A 23,254-nucleotide genomic window follows, 5' to 3' on the forward strand; every position below is an offset into this window, starting at 1 on the left:
CCCTTTCATTTAAAATATGTTTGGCTTATTGTTACTTCACCTTGATGTTTGACCCACACTGTATGTGCACAGCTTACCACAAGAAAGGCTGTTTTCACATTCATCTGAAAAAATGTCTTTGTGCTCACCTTAAATCTGAGTGTAAAACATGCAGGTGTGAGCAGGATTTTGTGACATTGCAACTAGGTAAGAGGCCAATTGTGGTCTAATATGCAGCTTGTGTGTGTAATGTGAAACATGAAACATTCAGCATGCATAAACTGAGGAGGAAACATCTAGTTAAATGTGACATTTTTCATATTCATAGATTCTGGATTTTCAAACAGTAGATTAAAAAAAATTTAAATGTATTTGGGGGATCCATAGTTCACAGAGGATGCAACTTCCAGTTGACCTTGTGCAGGTAGTGTTCAGATAAATGCAATAAACTGCAGTTTTACTCAGTCTTCTCTTCATTTATTCACATTTGTATTTCCAGTTTTACTGAAGTCAGACTTGGTGTGGGGCATGCACTTCCAAAAAATCTTAACAGGTCCTGGATCAAGTCAGACAAAAATTCAGCATGAGGTCCTGACTTCTAATTTCAGTTTTGTCCCGAGGTTGTCTGTCTACTGATTGTATAACATCTTCCGTCAGATCAAGGACAAAACATGTGAATGACATAGCCTTTATTAAACTTGACATTAATTCATAATTCATTTTAAATACTATTGTGATTGCTAGTTCTCGCTTTATTCTACATAATAGTGTATATTAGTGCTGTATATGCTTTTACATTATTTTGATTTCCCTTTTATAATCCGGTATCAGCCTTAGGAGTACATACTGTATGCATACACTGTTGCAACATTGATATTAATGTATGATCTATGCTTTGCAGAACACTTTTGGGTAATAACTGTATAAGCATTTATCAGCCTGTGCTAGAAAAATAACCACATGAGGAACCACATTGAGGAAAAAGCAGAAAGCTGGCACAGGGCAGCACAAAATCCACAATGAATGAGCTAATGAAAGCAGTGCAGCAGTTGGAGTGTTATAACTCTGAATAGCATCAAACTGGTTAATAGATCTAATTAATAAGTGCTCCTAAGAGTTGGGGGTTAAGGAGTACTCACTCAGAAAATACTTTTTGTATTCATTTTTGCAATCAGTCATCTTTTTTAAACAGATAATACCACAGCAGTCAGTGTCTTGGCATAATAAGCAGCATATTATTCCATCTTTGTCCAAACACTTTATAAAAATAAAGAACTAGAGTGAGAAGAGTATGTAGTAATTTTGTAAAAGATGATTTCAGAAATCAAAGACTTAGATTATATCTCACAAAGTGGCACTAAGAGTTCAGAAATGCATAACTGGCCCACCAGAGTCCCTCCTCCTTTCACCATCTGGTCACATCTGGTTGGTCACACTGCACAGCACTGTTGACTGACCAAGACACAGCTGGCTGTCACTTACTGTGTTTGACTCAGTCATGGTGGTGGGTGTGTTGGAAAGGAGTGGACCGACCCCTCCTGACACCTGGCTCCCCCATGGCCTCCACTCTGGCCTGGCCCTCTGGTTCTGGGGGCTCTGGCTGGTGCTTCCTACAGCAGGCCTCTTCCCCTCATATGTTCCCCTCACCAGTCCGTTCAGCACAGCAGAGGCAGAGCTCTGGTCCAGGTGCTCGGCCAAGACCAGAGGCTGCCGGTCCTCCTCCTCGGAGATGGCAAACACCGGCACACTGACGTGATCACCCTCGCCTGGGAAATCACGCCTCTTTACGGGCTGGCCACTCTCAATCTGACACTGGGTGGAGGAAGAAGAGCCAGAGCTGGGCTCTGAGGAGGATCCCTGGGACTGAGGAACCCCAGAGGCCTTCACTGGGTCTGTTGTCCCAGAGAGCAGGCCAAAGCAAGGCCCTGTGAAGCGTGAGCGCCGCAGGTTGCTGGTGGAGTTGAGACGCCGCTGCCTCTGGGCAGGCTGCGTAAGTGGGTAGGAGGCATTGCTGATGGATGAGTCAGAGATGGTGCTGTTGTCTGCCCTGGCCTCCAAGTGAACATCAGAGAAGACCTTCCTGCTGTCGCCTCCCCTGCAGTCAGCTGTCAAACTGGATGGAGCCTGCAACGATATGAGACAGTTTGTTCACTGCAGTTTTTCACAATGGACAGACTGTCATGGTATGAAAGCACAGGTGTAATAATGCTAATGCAACTGCATTTAAGTGTCTCAGTAAGCCAACATGCACAATACTAAGACTGATTTGTTGATTATGCAAAACCACAACTACTTCCACGTGCCACAAAAAGTGAGGGAAAAAATGTCATTTAGGTCAAGCAACAATACATATCAACACAGTTCTACAGACAAGTTCATTTATAATGGAATATCTCAAGTGATTACTGGTTTGTTCACAAAGGAGACTTTATGACACCCTGACCCTTATCAACCTTTCATGGCACATATGGTCCTGGGTATGAAAACAAAGCAATGGCTCTAGTACTGACGCTGTCCACCAGCTTGGTGAAGGGACTGGTGGAGTTCCAGCTACACCACTTCTTATGCAGCTGCGGAAGTGGAGGGAGGAAGTCCTGGAAGGTGCGTACGCTCCACGCTCTCGGTCTGGCGCAGGCACTGCTGCTGTCCTTGTTGGACCTGGCACCAGTAGGTGAGGTGGTGGAGTCTGGTGAGGGCCAGTCACCTGCAGGGCTGGGACCAGTATCACTGTGCCGCAGAAACCTCTCCCGCTTCTGAGACACAGAACACACAAAAATTTAAATGAGCATCAGACCCTGCATTAAGTGGGCACCACTAGAGGGTTGATGGGCTCATTTATGAATACCAAGTAAGGAGGTGCTGAAAAAATATCTATGTAGCCAACTTTCCCTAGAGGAACAAAGATAAGAGTGGCTTAGAGAGGATAAACAAACTAATTAGGAATGAAGACAACCACACAACATATATAGCTCACATATCAGAGGTGGCATTATGCTTGAGCACACAACTGCAGCTATAATGGTCAATGACCTGCACAGAGCAGTAGGCTGGTTATTGAATCAAGCACGCATCTTTGGTATTGAGCATTGAGTGAAAAACTGGACTCAGATGGAAACAATAGCACTGCATTATCTCACTATAAACATTGATGTAAATGGACAGAAATGGATAATACTAAAAGGAAACAAGGAGAAGGTGTCAGATCTGTAAATTGTGATAGACATAAAGAGACACAAGTACTGAGAAATGACAAGATTAGTACGTGTTTTACCAAATAAATACATCTTATACACTTAAATTAGATTGCTGACAGGCAGAATCACAACTCTAACAGTAGTTGCACTGCATGCAACAACATAAGAACATAGCACACATTTTCAAGTAGGGATATTAGGAACTGAAAGGCTGCTGGCTGCACCTGCTACATTTCCACCTCACACCTGAATTTCTCCCTATAGATTGTGTTGTGTACTACATTAATGGATTAACAAGAAGGAACTGTGCTGATTAGCTTGGCCTGCTCAGTCACATAGCCAGCCAGCCGAGCGTGTGGCTCACATACCAATCTCAGTCAATATTTATTAAGTATATTAAAGCTGTCAAGGGAATAGCAGGGGCTTTGGAACCATTTCAGTCACATTTGTTATGTTGTGTATTAACAACTCTTACCATGTGAGGTGCACATTACAGATCCAGCATATTTGAGAGGGCACTTTACTGTATTGACACATACAAGTCATATTTGCTTGAGCAGTTGTGATTGACAGGTTAAGTTTATCCTTCCTGGTCAGTCAGCTGCTGTTGATCAAGGGAGGAGGAAGGTTTTAGGGGTTGCACCCATCAGACAGAAAACGAGTCCAGATAATCCTTCCCACAGAGTCACTAGCAGCTAGCTTTGTCTAGACAAGAATTAGCTAGGGGTTTAAATAAAATGTTCTTTTGGTCACTTAAGCCCCACAAACACAATGGCAACTTTTAGGTTTGACAAATGAGGTGAAAAATCAGCCACCCAACACAGTCACTTTAAAAACATGGGTCTAAAGGTTGGGTATGAGACCATTCAGGGGTGTCTGGAGAAGCTCGACAGGCTCCCCAGAAAAAAACTGAAACAGCTGAATTAAGTCTCTTGAATTTCAGGCATCAAGGAATGTACCAGACCAATTTGATGCTATCAAATCTTGGTTCATGGGTTAATGCACATCTACATAATCGGGGATATTTGGTGTGCAAATAAGACGCTAACCTGGAAGTTCACCTGGCAATGATAATGAGTGCGTGAATTTGGCAATTTTCTGTGACCTTTGCCACTGTTAGCCCATGCAACATTTCTAAAACATTATTTACATGGCCGTCTGCATTGAGGACACACACAGACAGACCACACACTGTGTGCCAAAGCGTGCATGACACACACCGACACACAAACACACACACAATTGGAGCTGGGAATCTGGCTCTGTAGATAATACTCCATTAGCCTAGGCTGCAGAAAAGCTTGCCAGTCCTTCAAAAAGCTGCCAGAGCTGTTTTATGCCAACTCTTATTCCAAGAGAATACAAAAGAGAGAAGAGAAAAAAAAATGCATGGCTGAACCGTTGCTTCTTCCTCAATGCTCCTCCCATCTTTTAATTATCCTCATTTCCCATTTATGTCCTCACAGTTTTCATAGCTTTAGACTGTACCACATGTATGCCAATAAAATGGTGTCAGCCTTATTAGGAACACTGGGTCAATTCAAAGCAATGACTGCCCTGTCACCTCTGATGTTCATTGGTTCAGGGATCATTTCCTCAGAGCGAGGAGATCACCCATGGAGAGTTTGGCCTGTATTGGATTAGATAGAAAATGTCACTGTCTACTGTATAACATCAAGGCTCCTTTCAGATAAAGCTTTTTCCCCACTTACCTGGAGAGTGAGGAGACAAGATCAAGAGTCTGCAGCCATGCTAGCAGCTTTGTGAGGCACAGCAGTGTTTTGAACTGAATGCTTAAGTCAGCATGCTAACATACATATTTTAGCATGTCAACATGCTAAAATTTGTAATTAACTCTTAACAAATACAGGTTAGGCTGCTGGGAGTGTCATCAGTCAGTCAGTTTTGCAGGTGTTTAGTCATAATAAGTACTGAACAAGCTGAAATTTTGAACAGAAGGTGACACTATATAAAAACTCAGAGATTACCAAAGTCAACAGGATACATCATCAGAGAACCATGGATGTCTGTACCAAACTTTGTGCCAATCCATCATGTAGATGTTGAGATATTGCGCAGGATAAATGAAAAGGTTGACCTGCTAGTGGTGCTAAAGGAAAAGCAAGAGGATGACCTCATTTGGCTTCATTCACTGGGTACTGTGAATGTTACTACTAAATTTCATGATGATCCATCAAATAGCTGGTCCGATATTTTAGTCTGGATCGAACTGACAACAACAAACTGACACTGCCACCTTTGGAGCATGTAATGTCTTAACTAGGTGACAGCATAGACAACTGCACTGGCATGAAACTGGTTCTTACCGTGTGAGAGGAGAGGGGTAGCCTGCTTGAGCTGGGGGCTGAAGATACAATGAAAACCTCATCCGCACCAAGGTCAAGTTCAGTCAGACCACTGCAAGAAAGATCCACCTCTGCATTCTGGGAAATGTCGAGGGAAGCACTGACTACAGAAACACAGAAAGAAAAATGTATATACAAGATACATTAAGAACATTAACAACAAGGCTATTATTAATGTTTTTATTGAACTAATAGTGCTCATACAATTAAGTTGGCACTAAGAGCAGTTTCGGAGAGAAATCAGTAAAGCACCAATTGTGCGCTCTTCCTCTAGTAACAGTAACAGTGTTATGTGTAAATTTGTACATTATAATGGCTTTCACTTTTGAAATTTCATTTATTCCAATGCTCCACATTGATTTCATGTGGCCTACCTCTTTAAGTAAGGACTGCTTGCTTCTAAGAAAAAGCAGTAAAGCTTATAACGTTGCACTGCAACTTAAATGGTTCCGTGAAACAACATGCAGAATAGGCAGCTGTATGTTTGGGTGTAAACTCCTGACACCATGACTTGAGCACACAGAGAGGGGGACTGTCCTCCCCTGTTGTTCAAACTACTCCCAGGCTGCTTTGTGGGTTAAATGCCACAACCCACAAATCTCTCAGCCTGGGTTCAGTCCCACTGAGAGAGAGAGAGCGAGCAAGGGTGCGAGAGAGAATGAGAGAGAGCGAGAGAGAGCGAGAAGCATTTGGATAGTTCCAGGATCAAGCCTGTGTCCTGCTCCTAAACTAATGCAATTTTCCTTTCCATTGAAATACCTACTGACCCACCCTGAGTCCACAGAGGGTTCCTCATACACAGCTTGCTTTAAAGTAAGCTTACAACATATTTATAACACAAAAGTGATTCAACCTAAAACCAGTTCGTGACAGCTTGTAACGCTCAGTGGTAGGTAAATCTTTCCTTGGAAAACTCCTGTAAGTCCAGAAAGATTTTCTGTTTTCCATTTCCAGAAACAGCAGTGGCAATTTACTTAGAATAAATAGAGGAACTGAGTGGTTAGCATGAGCAGAGATAACCACCATGTATGAACACACAAAGAAAGCGCACCACCTAGAGCTACTCATCAGCAGAAAATCCAATCCCACACTGTTTGATTGGCAAGTTATCTCCTGGGAATCGTGAATCGTCAATTGAGGCACATTCCTCAAACCCCAGGTCTTCAACTTTTAACCGACTGCACTAAAACTTTATCAGATCATTGCTTTGCCAGGAAATGAATTAATGACAGATTTATATTCCCAAAGGTATTATTATCATTCCTGAAATGATTCTAGTGAAAAGTCTTGACACGTGTAACTATAAATCAAAGTGAATGACATCCGAAGTAATGTGCAATTCATGGGCTTTGGGCTTGCTGCAGTGCCTGTCATGCATTCTATCTTAGACATTTGCAAGAGATAACCAGAATATAAATTTAACAAATTTAGCAAACACTTTACAAAACATTGAGCATGAACAATTTTAGCTGAGGTTGAACATCAGCAACCCAGTAAATCAATGTGTGTGTGTGTGTGTGTGTGTGTGTGTGTGTGTATGTGTGTGTGTGTGTATGTGTGTGTGTACGGTGTATGTATTTGTGTGTCCTCTCCACCTGTGTGTGGCAGGCTGTTGTTGCTGTTGCCCTGCTCTGTGGTCATCTCTGGATTGGTCTGATTCTCAGCCATCAGCTGCAGCTCGCTGACCTCAGCCCTAGTATTCTGGACTCCTTCTGGCACCTGCAACACAGCACAATGCCATTCACCTTAACCAGACGTCAAAGTCATCAAGATCAGTTCACAAGACATGTTAGAATACAATCATACATTTTTTTTTTTTTCCCCAGTAATATGATATCTTATTACAAGTAAATTCAGTTAGCAGTTAGCAGGGCACACATAGATAAATGTAATACAATACTTAATACTTAATACTTCATAACAATTACAATGTTCAATATATGTTGAAACTGTTTCAGAGAGGTGCTGAATGGTCATTTTGGAGGCTGCAGCTTGTGGTGCTGCTGAGTTGTATTGCATTAAACTGAACAGTCCAACTTATAGATACCAATGAGAGCAGGCTACATAAAAGAAATACCTCTCTGTATAATGCGAAACAGTTTGCGGCAGCACAAACTACGTCTTATGATCCAGTCCAACAATCATACAGTTGAATCAACAGCTCTTAAAATCAATTTCAACAAAAACTGAACATTAGAACCATCATGACGGTAGGCACTATTACAGGACTGCTGTATTAGACTGCATTAGTCTAACTGCCAACTGAGTACATTTTCTTGTGCTAAAACTACAATACTGTGAAGGGGTTTTAGTCAAATCCTGATAAATATGATGAAATCTATTTCCATTTGGTTATCAGTGCAAATTCTGTATAATTAATTATCACAAAATTCAAAATAAAAACATCTTTATGATTGCAAATGGTATTATATTATAAAATTGAAATTACAAAGGATAATTTCACCCTTTTCAGCCTTTTTCAAATCCCACCAGAGATTTTCAATGGGGTACAAGTCAGTGTGATTGCCACACTAGTATCTTCAAGCTTCAGCTTCCTCACAAATGGTGTGACATTTTCTCCCAGGATTTCCTGATACTTGATTGAATCCATCTTGCCCTCCACACGCTGCAGGTTTCTGTAGCCAGAGGAAGCAAAGCAACCCCAGAGCATCACTGAGCCACCGCCATGCTTCACTGTAGGCAGGGTGTTCTTTTCAGCACATGCTTCATTCTTCCTCCAGACATACCGCTGATCAATAGGCCCGAAAGGTTCCAGTATTGTTTCATCACTCCACAGAACAGAATCTCAAAACCTCTTTGGCTTCTTTATGTAGTTTTGAGGAAATTGGAGCCGACTTTTCTTGTGTTTTTCGGTCAGTAGTGGTGTACGTCTTGGAGTTCAGGAATGGAGCCCTTCAGCGTTTAGTATGCACCTTAATGTGGAAACTGAAACCTCAGGTCTGCTGCCACCATGTCTTGCTGCAGGTCTTTTGCAGTCAGTAGAGGGTTTTTGACCACCTGCCTCATCAGGACTCTGGTGGCAGCCATTGATAGCTTCCTCTTTCTGCCACATCAAGGTAGTGTAGCCACTGTTCCTTTAACTTTAAACTTGCGAACTATGCTTCCAACTGTATCTCTAGGAACATTCAGTGCCTTTGTTATCTTTTTGTATCCTTTTCTTTTGTTTGTGTTTTATCTGACCAACAGTCCAAAGCCAAAGTTTACTGTTATGTATAACAAGCATGAAATTGTCACATTTGAGAAGCTGGAATTTGGCATTTTCCTTAAAACACGATGATGACAAAACAATTATTTAATTATCAAAATAGTTGTAAATTAATTTCCTGTTAATTGACTGATCAATTAACTGACTAGCTGTTGCAGCTTTATATTAGGGTGAATTGTCCCTTCAATAGACTGCTCCACTAATGCAGCATTATACTTCTATAACATTTTTGGACTCACAATGGACATAATGGGCATTTTAGAAGATTACAATATTGTTACAAAAAAGATGAAACAAACCAAAATTGAAGCAGCACAGATATCATCATTTTGATTCCTCACATTTTTCATCAAAATTCCTACATCACCCACAATGCAACTTGACCTCCAACAGTTCTGGTTGGAAATTCAAGTGTGTTATGCTAGTAGCAGCTATAGTAGCCTTGAGCTGCTTCTCCTCAAGCAGAAATGAGGAGCATCCTCACCCCTAGATTTTCAAATTTGCTGTCCAAACTGATGCTTTCTCAAGTGATATCACTTGAAGCACTTCTTACAGCTCCCTCAGGAGCCATAAAAGGCTGTATAAAACTTTTTCCACATAAGCAGTAGTACTACCCCAACACCTTTAAATAGACTTTAATGTGTAAAATTGATTCCCTTTTAAATAAAACATATTTTTGTTGAATCACTGTTTTAATACATTATAATGGACAAAGACTTGATCACATTTTGCACTGATATCACTGAGGCTTTAATATCATTAATATACAGCTACAAAAATATTCCTCCTCATTCTGGCGGCATTATAGAATTAATGTGAAAAATCTGATGTAACAAGAACCAATATCAGAAGTTTAAATTACAACTTTACAATTTTTTTTCATGATGCCACTCACTGTTACAAATATTTCAAAAATCCTTTTGCATCATCATCATGTTCATCTACCTTTGTTTTACATGTGTGTGACCTGATGTGACCCTGAGGTGGTATGGCTCTGTGGGGAGTAGAGGGGCAGTGCTACAATGGACAGTTTTGGCTTGAGCAGCAAAGAATATTAAAATAAATGTCCAGTAATCCTAGATAAAACTCAATTTTAGAGGAATGTCTGACAAATAATGCAATAGAGAGAAGAAGGCAGGTAGAGGAGGAGTGAGAGTGACATGTAGAGATGACAAAAGGAAAGAGAGATGGGATGAAAGGGTGCACTGCAATGTCTGTACCTCAGAGTTGCTGGATGCGCAGGAGCTGGCCCTTTTTGGACACAGTTTGGGTCTGGAAAACATGAAACACCACAGCAATTCAGTTTATAATTACAGACATATCTGAAAACCAGCTTTTATGAATGTCCTGTTTTTTTCCACTTTTGGCTGTGTTTTCTCAGGAATAAAAATCCATCTGGTGTTCACAGTTTGACCAGAAATGTAAAAATGAACACTGTCCCATACAACTGTACTGACATGGGATCTTTTTGACATAGTAACCACCTCACTCACTATATAATAGCTCCAACATACCCGTGGCTATTTCCCTCTCAATAGTTGCTCTATTGTGGTGTTGGATGATGGAGCAAGATGCACCACAATCTTGCATTCACACACATACCACAACTCCCAGCAGTTCACATAGTGGTTGTTACTGAGATGTCATTGCTATGCATTGCTTTTTCCTGTAAAGATGCACCGCTGTCACTTTTTCATTGCTGATACTTTCAAATATGTGTGATAGCAAATTCTGACTGTATACAAACCATATCTCAATAAAATACCGCAGCTGCTAAAGGAAGGAATAGCACATTCGTTTTGGGATGTTATTGACACTTACCTGTGTCATCATCATATTTACTTGAATATCTAATGTCTGTAACTGTTCATCCATGTTTTCTGCACACTTCTTAGTCCAAATGAACCAATGAAGCAAGCAGAAATACTTGAGCAAATACCCACTTATTAAAAATTACTCTTACAGCTGAATGAGTTCATTACCAGCCACGGGTCAACTAAGGGCAACCCCTGCTGTGACTCTCATCCACCTTTGGCTGTTTTCTGATCAGCAGGGACCATGGGAGTTAATCTCACTGCTGCTTTAAACTTGCACGATCTCGCCTAGTTTGCCAGACTAGTTGTTTTCCAATGATTTCTGTGAACTTGTTTAAATTAATAGGGAACAACTGAATGAGAAAAAAGAAACAGCTACTGAGGCTGCTCCATGAGTTTGACGTTTCATGGTAATGCATTTCCTGGCTTCTGAATGACTTGTGTTGTTGCTAATTCCACTTTCATTTTATTGAACATGTGTTTCCAATTTCCCTGTCATTAATAGTGAGACCCTGTGGAGTTATTGTGCCTGACGGATGAGTTGGAGACAGTGAGCTGTATTTGAAATTAACACAAATCATATTAAACAGGGGTGTTTCTCACAGAAAGCTGAATACTGAGACCAACATAAATCTAAACCTGGATCCAGGACATCTGGATCTGTAGGGTAAACCTTGTCAGAACAGATAGTATTACAAGCCTCCAAACTTAACCCTTCAGTTTGTGGTTATTGTCCCCTGGGATGGAGGAGGGGAACAGTTTGTAAATTACACCTTTTGATTTTCTGACAATGCCATCAGAACCAAACTCACATTGAGTTTTACTATCCTTGTTGTCCCCTTTCCCCATTTCCTCACCCATTCACTTTCATGCAACCTCTGTGTTTTTGTGTGCTGGAATTGATGCCAGGTGCTGTACCTTGAATGCCCCACCGTATATGGTGAGAATGTTCCACATCAAGGAAGCCGCACAGTTGCAGCCAAACCCAACTAATCACTAAGGGTCACCACATCAGGGACTAAGGCTTCCAGCTGAGTCAACACAACAAAGGAGTTGTGTTGACTAATGTGAATGTGTGCGTGCGTGCGTGCGTGCGTGTGTGTGTGTGTGTGTGTGTGTGTGTGTGTGTGTGTGTGTGTGTGCATGTGTGTGTGCATTTACCGTCAGACCAGCCCATTTCCATTCATGAGAAATCAAAGATAGAACTTGTTAATTTTCTCAGGAGTACATTTACTGAGGACTTAATGGGTGTTTATGTTTCAAAAACAAAGAAAGAACAAGTGTCTGAAGGTTTTATCTGAGAAAACCAGATGTTGCACATTTTTTTAACACAACAAAGTTTGTAATAGCTTCTGTGAGGCTGTACATAGATCAGCATGCTAACATGCTCATAATAACAATGGTAACATTGGTGTTCATCATCGTTTAAAATAAGCACTCAACACAAAGTAGATCTGAAGCTGATGGGAAAATTATTAGTTTTCAGGGGATCATCAAAGTCATTAGTCATCTTCTGGGGAACATGAATGTATGTACAAAATGTGCCAGTCCGTCAAGTAGGTGCTGATATATTTCACTGGAGACTGGAAAAGTTACGTACTTGTAGGAATATATGAAAGATCAGAGAACAACCAAACAAAGGGTTCATCCTCTGGGGTCCTTGATTATCTGCCCCGGTGTTCATGGCAATTCGTCAAACACTTGCCAAGTCACACAAAACCAACAATGTCAACCTGCTGGTGGCATTAGAGGAAAAGTCTGAGGACCATCTAAGTCACTAAGATTAATCCTCTGGGGACCATTTATATGTAAAATTTTAATTGCAGTCCACTGAGTATTTGTTAAAATATTTTGACTTGGAATAACGTGGTGTGCTGAACAACTGACAAAGATTGCCATTTATGACAACTACTAGCCCAGGTAGCAAAAATAATTCAGAAACTTCACTGTGCTTTTGCTATTTATCAGTGGCAAATAGAAGTTAGTAAATAAGGTACTGGATTAAGTTATTGTTGTCCCTGATCTAGTCGGTCTGTGTTAAATTTGTATTTTCTTTGCTTTTCTATATAAAGTATTCAATTTCTGTTACCTGAAAATGATGCAGAGGGCACTTGTAAGTATCATAGCGAAGAAGGCAGCTCCACTCACAGCAGCCAGCAGAGAGTCTACCTTGCTGGCTGTAGCAGCAGAGGCACGGTGGTCCCCCCCTGGCTCGGTCAGGTTGTGGTAGTGGAAGAGAAGAGCAAAGCCGCGGCCCCAATGTGTGGTGGTGATGAGCTCCATGATAACCTCTACCATCTCCTGGCTAGAGCCAAAAACCAGCTGGCTGCTGGGTGGCCGGTTGGACCCACAGAACCTGGAGGAGAAGGTGATCAGGTCTGAGATGTAGAGGACATCATGGGGGCAGGCATCAAGCACTGACTGCTGGGTTTCGGGGCTCACAGCTGGAGTGTCGGTAGTGTGTGGCAAAGAAAGGGTGGTCTCCTCCACAGCTGCGTTTGGGTTAGCACTGGGGTTGAGGTCTCCCCTGAGGTGAGATGAGGAGGCAGAATTGACAGCCTTGTCTTTTGAAGGCACAGCCCCAGGTAGGAGGAGGAGAGAGGAAGGAGGTGGTAAAGATAGGCCAGAGGAGGTATCTGCAGATCTTTTAGCAGAATTTGAGACTTTGGCAATTTCCATCTTTGTGGACTGTTCTTGGACCACTACTTGTTTGACCTCACCATCTTCTTCAGACTGCTGAGTCTTTATGACATCCCCTACATTCTGAAGCATGGGATCTTTTGCAGCCAATGAAGTTTCATCTGCCACTAAGCTGCCAGGGGTGAAAGTCACCTCTTCTTCTGCCTCTCCCTCTTCAAAATTAGAGATAGCTGAGTATTGTGCTGCAGAGTCATGGCTTTCAAACACATCAAAGTCAAATATCTCCAGAATAAGCTGGTAATCAACAGGCACAATGAACAGCCAGACGCAATGTGTCCCAGACGAGTAGTTGTAGGGGAAGCCAGGGGACAGAATGAGGCCTTGGACGTCCACCACATCCACCTTGGCACCACAATCGAAGTATACCTGCAATACGAATTACATTGAGTCAGCTGTGTCACAAATCTAAAGCTGCTTTTGGAGCAGATACTTCTCACTTGATCTTTGAATCTTACATTTTTATTTCAAGCACTTACTGACACCCTCTCTTAACATGACTCACACAGCTTAACAGGTTGAGCACAATACAAGCACTGCCAAGGTAAGGGCTTTTGATTCACACTGGTGCCACCCACGCTAGCATTCATGTTATTCTTTGGCATTATTTTTCAAAGTGTTGACCAGCATTACATTACACTCTGCCTAAAATGTGGTGAGTCATGTATTCAAATAATGGCCACTAAGCGATTAAGTTCTCTATAGAAAAAAATGTACCAATAACCAAGGTACCAACCAGCAAATAATACCATGTATCAGAGTTGTGGTCTGCTCATTCACATAAACCAGCTTGAGATTGAACTATTCAACCCTGCTGTTCTGCTTTTGTATCAAAGCCTGTGTTTTGCCTGTATTGCCTGCTTGGGTAACCCTGGGGAGGGTACTTCTTCAAACATGCTGGCTGTAATTCTTCCCAGGTGTGCAGGGATGTAAGGGGGACTTTGGCCCTAAGCAGAGGCAGATGTGTGGCTGGGCCATGGAGCTGATGACCAGACCTTTGTAGGGGGCCTGCGTGTTTATGAGCTTTCCTGTTGGCCTCAGCTCTGGACTGTGGGACTGACCCAGACTGGTGGACCCCCATGCCAGACAGGTAACAAACCAACACCCGCGGGCCACACTTGTGCCCTGCACTGGGCTAAAAGCGTAAGAGATTACTTTGAGAATGCTGTTTTGATGGGAGAGAGGAAAAGGGCAACAGGGACACATGGAACCAAACAGACACTTTGATTGCTTTATCCTAATCCCCATGCATTTCTCAAAGGCATTCCTCACTCAGTATATTTAGTAGCAAAATCTACATGTGGTTTACAATTTCATGGTGCAAAATCAACATATATTTTAGTGGGAAGAGGAACAGTCACTCGGCCCTCTGGTCATCAAACCAAAAACCCTCTCCATAGCTGATACAGTGGACAATCTCACAGCCAGGCCATGGCATATTACAGACACATGGGACGGAAATGAGGGCAGCGTGACCTAGGTAACTAAAGAAAAAATGTGTGTGTGTGTGTGTGTGTGTGTGGTGTTAGAAGTTACATGTTAAGACACATTCTGAGTAATTTTGTTCTCATATTAAAGGAAAGGTCATTAAAAATCACCATCTGCCCACAACCATGACATGCAGTAAAAATTTAATGAGCAACAGATCTACAGCTGAGCTCATACTCTCTCAACCTCTTTAAATTATATTTAAATGATGATAATTACATGATGACCAATTCAAGTGAATGCTTTACATCACCTCATCTGTGACTTCAGCAGTTCACAAGTTACTCTGTGATTTGGTCATGTAGCCTTCTTTAAGTAAAGCTTAAGAGAGGGAGAAAGACAAAACATTTTTTGCGACGTTATCCAGCAGCAGGTTGTGTCTCCAAAGTAAATCCAGCATTTACATCCAATATTCCTACAGTTTACGCTGATTAGCTCCGTTCATCCTCACCCTGCTCAGGCCGTGAAAGTGGCCAGGAATCACTGTGGAAATACTGTATTTAAATGTTGGTTACATCCTGGGCAAACATTTTATGTTTCTGGGCAAATTGTGAGAATACCTTTGAAGATACAACAAGCTGCTTTAAAACTTGCAGAACACCACTGCATGTGGACAAATCAAAGAGTAACATACAGAGTACTGAGGTCACAGATGTGTTGGTACGGTTCAGTGAACAATAACACAGGCCTTAACCATGACATGGCACAACACATCTGCCAGTCCCCTTTTGCATTTCCAAGAAATGCAAAGTTAAAGTATGTGGCTGACCAAAAATGCTTGCGTGTTAAATTAACCAGCTTCCTACAGTACAAGTCATAGTTTCCTAATTACATTTACAAACAGTGGTACCGTTGTCAAAGACACTGAACTTTGAAGCTCATGGAGCAGCCTCAGTAGCTGTTTCTTTTTACTCATTCAGTTGTTCCCTATTAATTTAAATGAGTTCACAGAAATCATTGGAAACTTTGAAGTTTGTAGCATGTGAGCAACAAATTTAATGAAAAATGCAAAACTGAATGATGTTTTTCAACAATTCTAATGTACATTCTGATCATTAAAGACCTTTATGATAGTTATACTTTGCTGTTTTTCTCCCTGACTGACATTTGGAGGCAATTACATTAGTGCATGGCATGCTACACTTGCACTGCCCACACAGTTACTAGAAATTAAGTAAGTGTGTGGGCAGCTTATTCTAATTCTACAGCAAAGAATTACGTGGATGACATCTGAACAGGCCAAATGCCATTCCTGCTGAGGTTAGCGAGAGTAAGCTGATTTGGGGGTTGCAGTGTGTGCAGCGAGGTTGCGCAACAAGGGGAACCACTTCACAATATGGGGGCATAACAGGGGGAAGAGTAGAACAACGTGTCCCCTTTTCAGGGCAAAAAATGACCAGTGATGAAATAACATGTGTTTGTCCATTTATCTTTGGCATATTACAGCTTTTCTGGCCTTTCCTCTTTCAAACTAGTTTGAGATCAAATTAGTTGTACCCCTTTTTTCACCTTAAAATAAATAAATCAGTTAAACTTTTAAAAAAGGTTTTAAAAATACATGTTGCAAATAATGCTCTATAAATCAATAATAGTCTCTTGTACAATGTGAAATCCTGCATCTGATGAAATAGAACTGTGCCACTGACAGCGAATGTGTCATCTCTGCCAGCAGGATAAGGCCGGGCTGGGAGGTCCCCAGCACCCTGTGATGTGCATGCTAGACTACACATTAAAGGGCCCCAAAGTGCCACAGTGTCGAATGGAAATAGGACATTCTTATAATGCCAAACATCTCAGTTCTGTTACATCACAGGCCGCTCCGCTTGCAGGCCGCTAATTATTCAAGGATGCCTTTTCTCATGGCGAAACAATGGGCTGCAGTGCCGTTTCGGTGAGCCACTCCACAAATGGGGCGGGCAGATAATATTTTAATGAAGTGATGCTAATAAGTACAAGGCAAGCCGAAAGTTTACATAAGAACCAACTGGTCATTGCGCCCCAGTTGTGGCACTGACAGGGGCTTCCCTGGACAGAAGTAGATCAACTGAGCACATAATTGTCTGAAATGACTTGTTCAGTGAAACATCAGACCAGCTGCTGTCATTACGGAGAGGCCCCTAACAAATTGTATTGTTCTATTGTTTTCACTTGGCATCAGTACATCTTTTTTTTAAAAAAAGGTGTTCCAATAACATTCCAGTATGGGATTCATATTGGTCTAATTACCACAGAGGCAACTTTAAATCCATTGACTGATGTTGATGAGCTGATTTATTTGTATAGTACCATTATATTATATATAACATTATATGAGAATATGGTTTTTAATTTCATTCAAGAAAAATATGTTTAATATATTATTTGAAACTAACAGAAAAAAACATTAACCAGAGTATTTTTTTCTGTGACTGATTGCATTCTGTGTAAATGGAGAGATGTGATTGGAAAAAAGATGAGAATTGAACAAAAAGGAAATCATATTCTTCTCTTACATGCGTGTATCTGAGCATTAAAGTAAAGTTCTGGAGACAGCTTTACTTGACAAAACAGAGGTCTGCAGTCTGACCTAACTGTTTGCTGTAACGTGGATTTTTTTTTAAACCACCCAAGCTGACAACACCACTGTGAAAACTCTGCAACGCGAGCTGGCTTCTGCTGAAGTACTGTTAACACACACAAACACACACACACTCTGCCTCTCATGCACAAACAGCTCCGGACTGGCTCATAAACAGGCAGGCGGGCCCCTCAAAAGGGGGCAGGAATCCTCACCAGCCCTGTTTACTGGAGGAGAAAAGTGACACTGCTTCACAGGCTAGCGATCGGGCAGCCACAGTCCATTCAGGATGCATTACAATCGCACACAATTTCTCAGACCAATATCAGCATAGTAAGACTTTGTGGACTAGTAGTATGTAGCCTGTATAACCATTTATTTTCACTTATTATTAATTCAAATCAAGTAGTTTGACTGGATTTGAGATCTCAGTGATACAGACCTGAAGACAAACAATATTTAGAAAAATAAAGTCAAGAAAATAAAGCGGCCACACATTCACTTCAGTAGCTGCATATTAGAACAGACATAAAGACTGAAGACTAAAATAGAAAAAGTAGGAATTTATGCAGCAAAATCAATAGTGAGGATGAGGCAAAACTTACCTCAAATCAAATAAAAGATAGAGCTGGTTGAGTTTAACAAAATTGTGCCACTGATTGAATGAGAATAAAAAGGACTTGTTTTCTCAAGGTGTAACACATGTACAGGATTTTTTTTGCACTGGTGCAGAAAGATACACGTCTTACTTAGTAATGCATTATACAATGACACAAGACCTCACATCCTGTGCAATAGGACAGTGCTTTGCAAGGTACACAGAATACAGAAGATATGAGGTCATGAATCTGGTTAAAATATACAAACTTCCATCAGTTATAGAGAGGGATATGAATGTGAAAGAGGCAGACTAGACCTGTGTGGATTGACCAAAAGCAGCTGCAACTCAATCTCTGCAAGATTGTTTTTATATTTTTGTATAGCTGCCTCCACATGTGTAGATAGAGAAGAAACTCCTTGAGGTCATTCTCCACAGCTGTGAAAAGGCACTGATACTCGAGCCCAGGATTTATCACATATCTCCCCTGTGATGTCAATGCCTCTCCTGGTGGGCTCATCTCAGCGGCTGCACGTTCAAGCCGAGGCGAGTTTACAAACAACTGGTGTGGTGGCCCGATTAAGCCCAGGCATTTCTAGGGTCGCCCTCTTTGGCCACGGTAGCGCTGGCTCAGCACATTGTCACCACCGTGTGCATCAGGAGTGATTTACGAAAGGCCTCTTTGAGCCCAAGTATGTTTGATCAACATTTTATTTACAGAGCCATCATGAGATGTTCAGTGTTGCCTACATGGAAGCGTGGAACACTGGAAATTATTACCACTGTGGTCCTCAAACTCGCACAGATATGTTACTGGGTGGGCGAGAGGACAAGCAGACGCAGGCTCTCTCCTCCATGTTTGTGGTGTAAAACCTATTAACATATTTCCTCTAAAAAGAGCTGCTGCTGCTGCTGCTGTGGTAGCTGTTTAGGCAGGCCTGTGGAACCCTGTGGTGAATCATGACCTTATCTTCACAGTGGTTTCAACCAATTTGGTGAAATCATTTCCAGATTTTGGAATGTGATCCAGTGAACGCATCCATGATAATTAGTCTTTGAGCAGCAAGTCGGTGAGAAACCCAGTCGTGTAGACAGGGCTGCACTGTACTGACACACTTAAACTGCAATCAATCAAGAGTTTAAATGGATACAATAACATTTCCAAGTGCGGCCACAGCATCAAAATTGCCAGAAAACATTAGATTACATTTTTAGCCTTTGATCAAAAATAAATAAATATACAACGATCTTTCAAAATCCAGAAGATTATTTAACAAATCTTACTGCTGTTCTGAAGGTATTTCGAGAATCTGCAAAGACTGTTCTAACCATATGGATGAAAAATATTCTGTGACCTGTTTCTCAAGTTGTGACTCAGTTGCCCGTCCAGAAAGCCGGAAATGATTCCCCTTTTCTTTTTGAACAACACAAGAAAAATGTGAATGTGTTGTTTTGTTTAAAGATAACAAAAATATAGGAAAGTAACATCAATACAGACAAGCATAAGTGAGTTCGAGGATGCATATATGGTATGTCATTTCCGGCTACTGTGTTTGTTTGGGAAAACAGAGTTGCAACTTGGAAAATGGGCTAAAAGAGGATGATATGATTCTGGAAATACCTGATGTAATGACTCTGAAATGAATCTGTATCCGAGCCCAAGACCATGATGCAAACACCCATGATCTTGTGTCGCAATGCAGGATAGCCCTCTCCATGGATGTAAAGAACCACTACACCCCTACTGGCTCAGTGGCTAGAATTTGTGAGAGGCACAAAATATCACCGACTGTGACCTTGGCAGAACCAAACTGACGATGCTTCATATATTGCACTTTCTGTACTTTTTAGTCTGTAACACTGCAGTGCTCTCACACCTTCTAAAGAGAAAAGTAAAACCAATGCAGTTTATACCAAATGCAGCTATTAGAGTTTTTATTTTGAAAGCTGAAATGTTTTTAACAGCCACTAACTCCTCATCTAGTATAAGTAACAGCAACATCTTCTGGAGACGCTAGAATAGACAGCATTGAAAAATGAAGTTTGTTTTCTATTGAACAACCTCCTGTATCTGCAACACAAACAGCACAGTTTTCACCTACTCACTCCATCTCTGGCCCTGGCATCCCATCTCTTCCCACTGACACATGGTGATGTGTTTATCTGTTGACAGACTGTGTGTATCTGTTGTCAAATAACTCATGGGAGGAATAAGTGAATTCACAGTTCAATGGGGTCCTACAACTCAGTTCAATTAGAGATGAATGTCGCCTCTTTCCATCCCAAATAAAACCCTCCGAAAGACAGAGCACAACCACAAAACAAGGATCAAATTTACTCTTCCTCATCCACAGTGTTGAATTGTGGACCAACAGGCTTGGATGCCTCCCATTTTTTTCTGAGGGAGATAGAATAAATTCCAAGCTTGTTTATGCTGTTCCAAAAATCAACTTAATACAAAAGGGGAGCGGAGGACAAAGCCATCATTTACCGTGCCCCCTCAGGCAGATAATTGCAAAGATAGTGAGCACCCTATGCACACAGGAACTAAAGCTGGAGACGCTGACAATTCAATATACCAGGGGCTTTTGTTGTGTGGTTTCAAGAATTGTGCTGCTGAGCCGTCATTGTCCATCAGCGGAAGAGGACGGCTCTTGACAGGTGGGGGCCACAGAGCTTTTCCTGGCTGACAATGTGGTCTTGATGTCCTGGAGGAGATCTGTGCCAGGTGTAATCCTTTTATGTTATGACACCAGCTACTGTCACACGATAAAGTTGCATTACATATCAGAAATAGAAGAATATGGGATCACAAGACTAAGTGGGTGACACAGTTTACAGTATGGGTACAATCACTTCAGCAAAATTTGGCAGAGAAGCACATAAAACGTGAAGCGTACATCACTATCATTTTCATTTCCAATATAACTAATGTTTCCTGAGCAGTGAAGGATTGCAGTTCTTTTTTTAAAGGGCCCAAGTACCGAGGTCCACCCCTGCCCCTGTCTATGTAAACATGACTGTTCCAGGCTACTGACACTGGGTCTCAACAAATCCTGTCTTCCTTAGTCATGTGTGGTTATTTTTCTGGTGCAGGTACCCACATAAACCAAATTACACAGTGACACTTCAGGTTATGTCATCAAAACAACTTTTACAACTTAACCAATCAACTCTGAAGTACCCACAGACAACTGTGAGCCTCACTAACCTGGCAGGAGGCTTTCTCACTCACACAGGCAAAGCTAAATGAATGACAGTCTGACTCAATGGAAAACATCCCCGACAAGAAATCCCTGACTGTTTGCGTTCCCGTTCATTTTTGAAGCTTGAACGTTCCCATCTATGAGTGTGAGAAGTGCAACATAAAGTTAACATGTTCTCAATGTGGTTCTCATTTCAGCAGTTTGGACTCTGCATGCCATTCTCTAACTCTGTGAAGTGCATGACATCAAAACAGGCCTGTGCCATCAAAACATCCATCTGAAAGCCCTAGAGGATTTAATGTGCCACACTCCCGGTTTGGAAATTTAAAAAAACTATTAGAATTTAGTTTTGAATGACTAAGGTGCACGAGTCAGTCAGCATGACATAAAGTGATTAAAAAACGTCTGGCTGTGGCTAATGTTGCAGGGCTTTTCTAGACTTGAGTTTTTGATTGTCACATAACCACATACAGTATTTTAATAAAATAAATAATGAAACTGAACTTGAACCTCGACGTATGAAGTGCAAACAGCACTTACAGCAGTTTATACACTACATGAGGGCGGATGTGTTGGCTAAATGTTGTCAGACACAGACAACAAGACCATTCTGACATCCTTCAAATCCAATTTAGTTGGTTTCCTAACACAACTCTGAAACTCTCAAATTCAGAGGCAGCATAAGCCTGCGCTTTAGAGAAGGTCATGTCAGGTCCGATTCTGGTGTCAAAAAAGCATACGCAAAACCCAATTGTAAAAATTGTAAATTTTAGAGGTCATCTCTAACTGCCAAACGTCTCTATACTGTAACACATGAATGAGCTTGGACTTTTTTAGAAGTAGAGTTTTGTTCCAGTGTAGTCGGCGTACAAATTATCAGGAAAAAAAAACATTTACAGTATTTACAAATCTACTTTTACAGATCGGCTCAGACTACGTATCGCTTCTTGCTACCGCCTACTACGGTGTATTGTATTTTGGTCGATCAAAATTGTGTACAGAACAGACGAACCAGATTTAGATTTGAAATGTAGTTGACACACGTGTTCGTTTGTGTATTTCATATATGCCGAAGTGAACGGTGGCACCTACTTTTTCTTCAAGTAACTTGCTTTAAGTCCCTTGGGGTCACAATATTTGCCGAGAAGCAAACAATTGTTGAATAACACGATTTATGCGAACGCGATACTCAACAAGGCTGGAGGTAAAGCTTGTGAATTATTCTTGCAGTAAATAAACGTCAACTTACTTTCTGTGCAACGCATCCCATCAAGAAAAGTAGATATGTTGTCATAAAAACTTGTGCCCCAAGCGACGAAACACAACTCATTTTCCTGTAATTGTTCCTCTTTAATGCGACGCACAATGAACCGTGTCCCGCTCCTCTACTTCCCTCTCATTCACCTGAAGTATCGGGAGCGCGCTTCCATCGTTCATGGGCGAACTGGAACACAAGACAGACCCCTAGTTAAAAACTCTCGTGTTTACGAATCGACAGCAACTTAACCATTAATTAAATGACGTTTTATCTTAAAATTTTATTCAAGTAACTTGTAAATTTTAGATTGTATGACTGTGGCCCTAGCCAGTCCAGTAAACATACAAATTTACTGTTATATTTCTATTTTCCTCATTCCTCCAATCTTGCATGTACAGAAAAGTTACATAAAGGTTTGGGGGGTTTTGGTCATAGTTTTATTTCTGCCCCATGCATTTGACAACATGCAGTGCTGTAGTATTAGCTATTATTAAAAAAAACCAGTACAATTTAAATTAATTAGTGATTATTAACTTTTCTTTCAGAAATATGCTTGAGTCTGGGTAAAGCAGGCTGAAAGAGGAAACAAATTAAGTATTGTCATTGTTGCTCATTTATTTCTATCTTGTTTGGAACCTCAGGAAATGTCCAATTTGTGTTTAGTAGAACTGATTGATTAGTTATGACAGGGTTTTGTGTCTGTGTGCCTCCTAATGAAACATCCCCTGTTTGACTGATGAATTGTTTGTTTTTTTAAATAACCACATATAAATGTACACCTTGTTAGTAGTTGACTCCGAAATACCAACTTTCAAGTCTGAGCTACTTCACAGGGCAAACACTGACCAAGCCAGACAGTTGTATGAGAAGT

At 41.2% G+C, this 23,254-nt stretch overlaps 1 protein-coding gene across 1 annotated transcript; it reads right to left on the minus strand.

Moving 5' to 3' along the window:
• Positions 1 to 108: 108 nt before the first annotated feature.
• On the minus strand, positions 109 to 22,552 carry si:dkey-112e17.1 (uncharacterized). Its single transcript, XM_018669442.2, has 7 exons — positions 22,375 to 22,552; positions 12,669 to 13,645; positions 9,986 to 10,037; positions 7,135 to 7,258; positions 5,501 to 5,643; positions 2,490 to 2,732; positions 109 to 2,103 (listed from the first exon to the last, which is right to left on the minus strand). Exons 1-7 carry the CDS (start codon positions 22,453 to 22,455, stop codon positions 1,396 to 1,398), a joined length of 2,328 nt encoding a protein of 775 aa, XP_018524958.1. The 5' UTR covers positions 22,456 to 22,552; the 3' UTR covers positions 109 to 1,395.
• Positions 22,553 to 23,254: the final 702 nt, after the last annotated feature.

The sequence above is a fragment of the Lates calcarifer genome, linkage group LG13 (genome assembly GCF_001640805.2).
Source record: "Lates calcarifer isolate ASB-BC8 linkage group LG13, TLL_Latcal_v3, whole genome shotgun sequence".
Lineage (NCBI taxonomy): Eukaryota > Metazoa > Chordata > Actinopteri > Centropomidae > Lates > Lates calcarifer.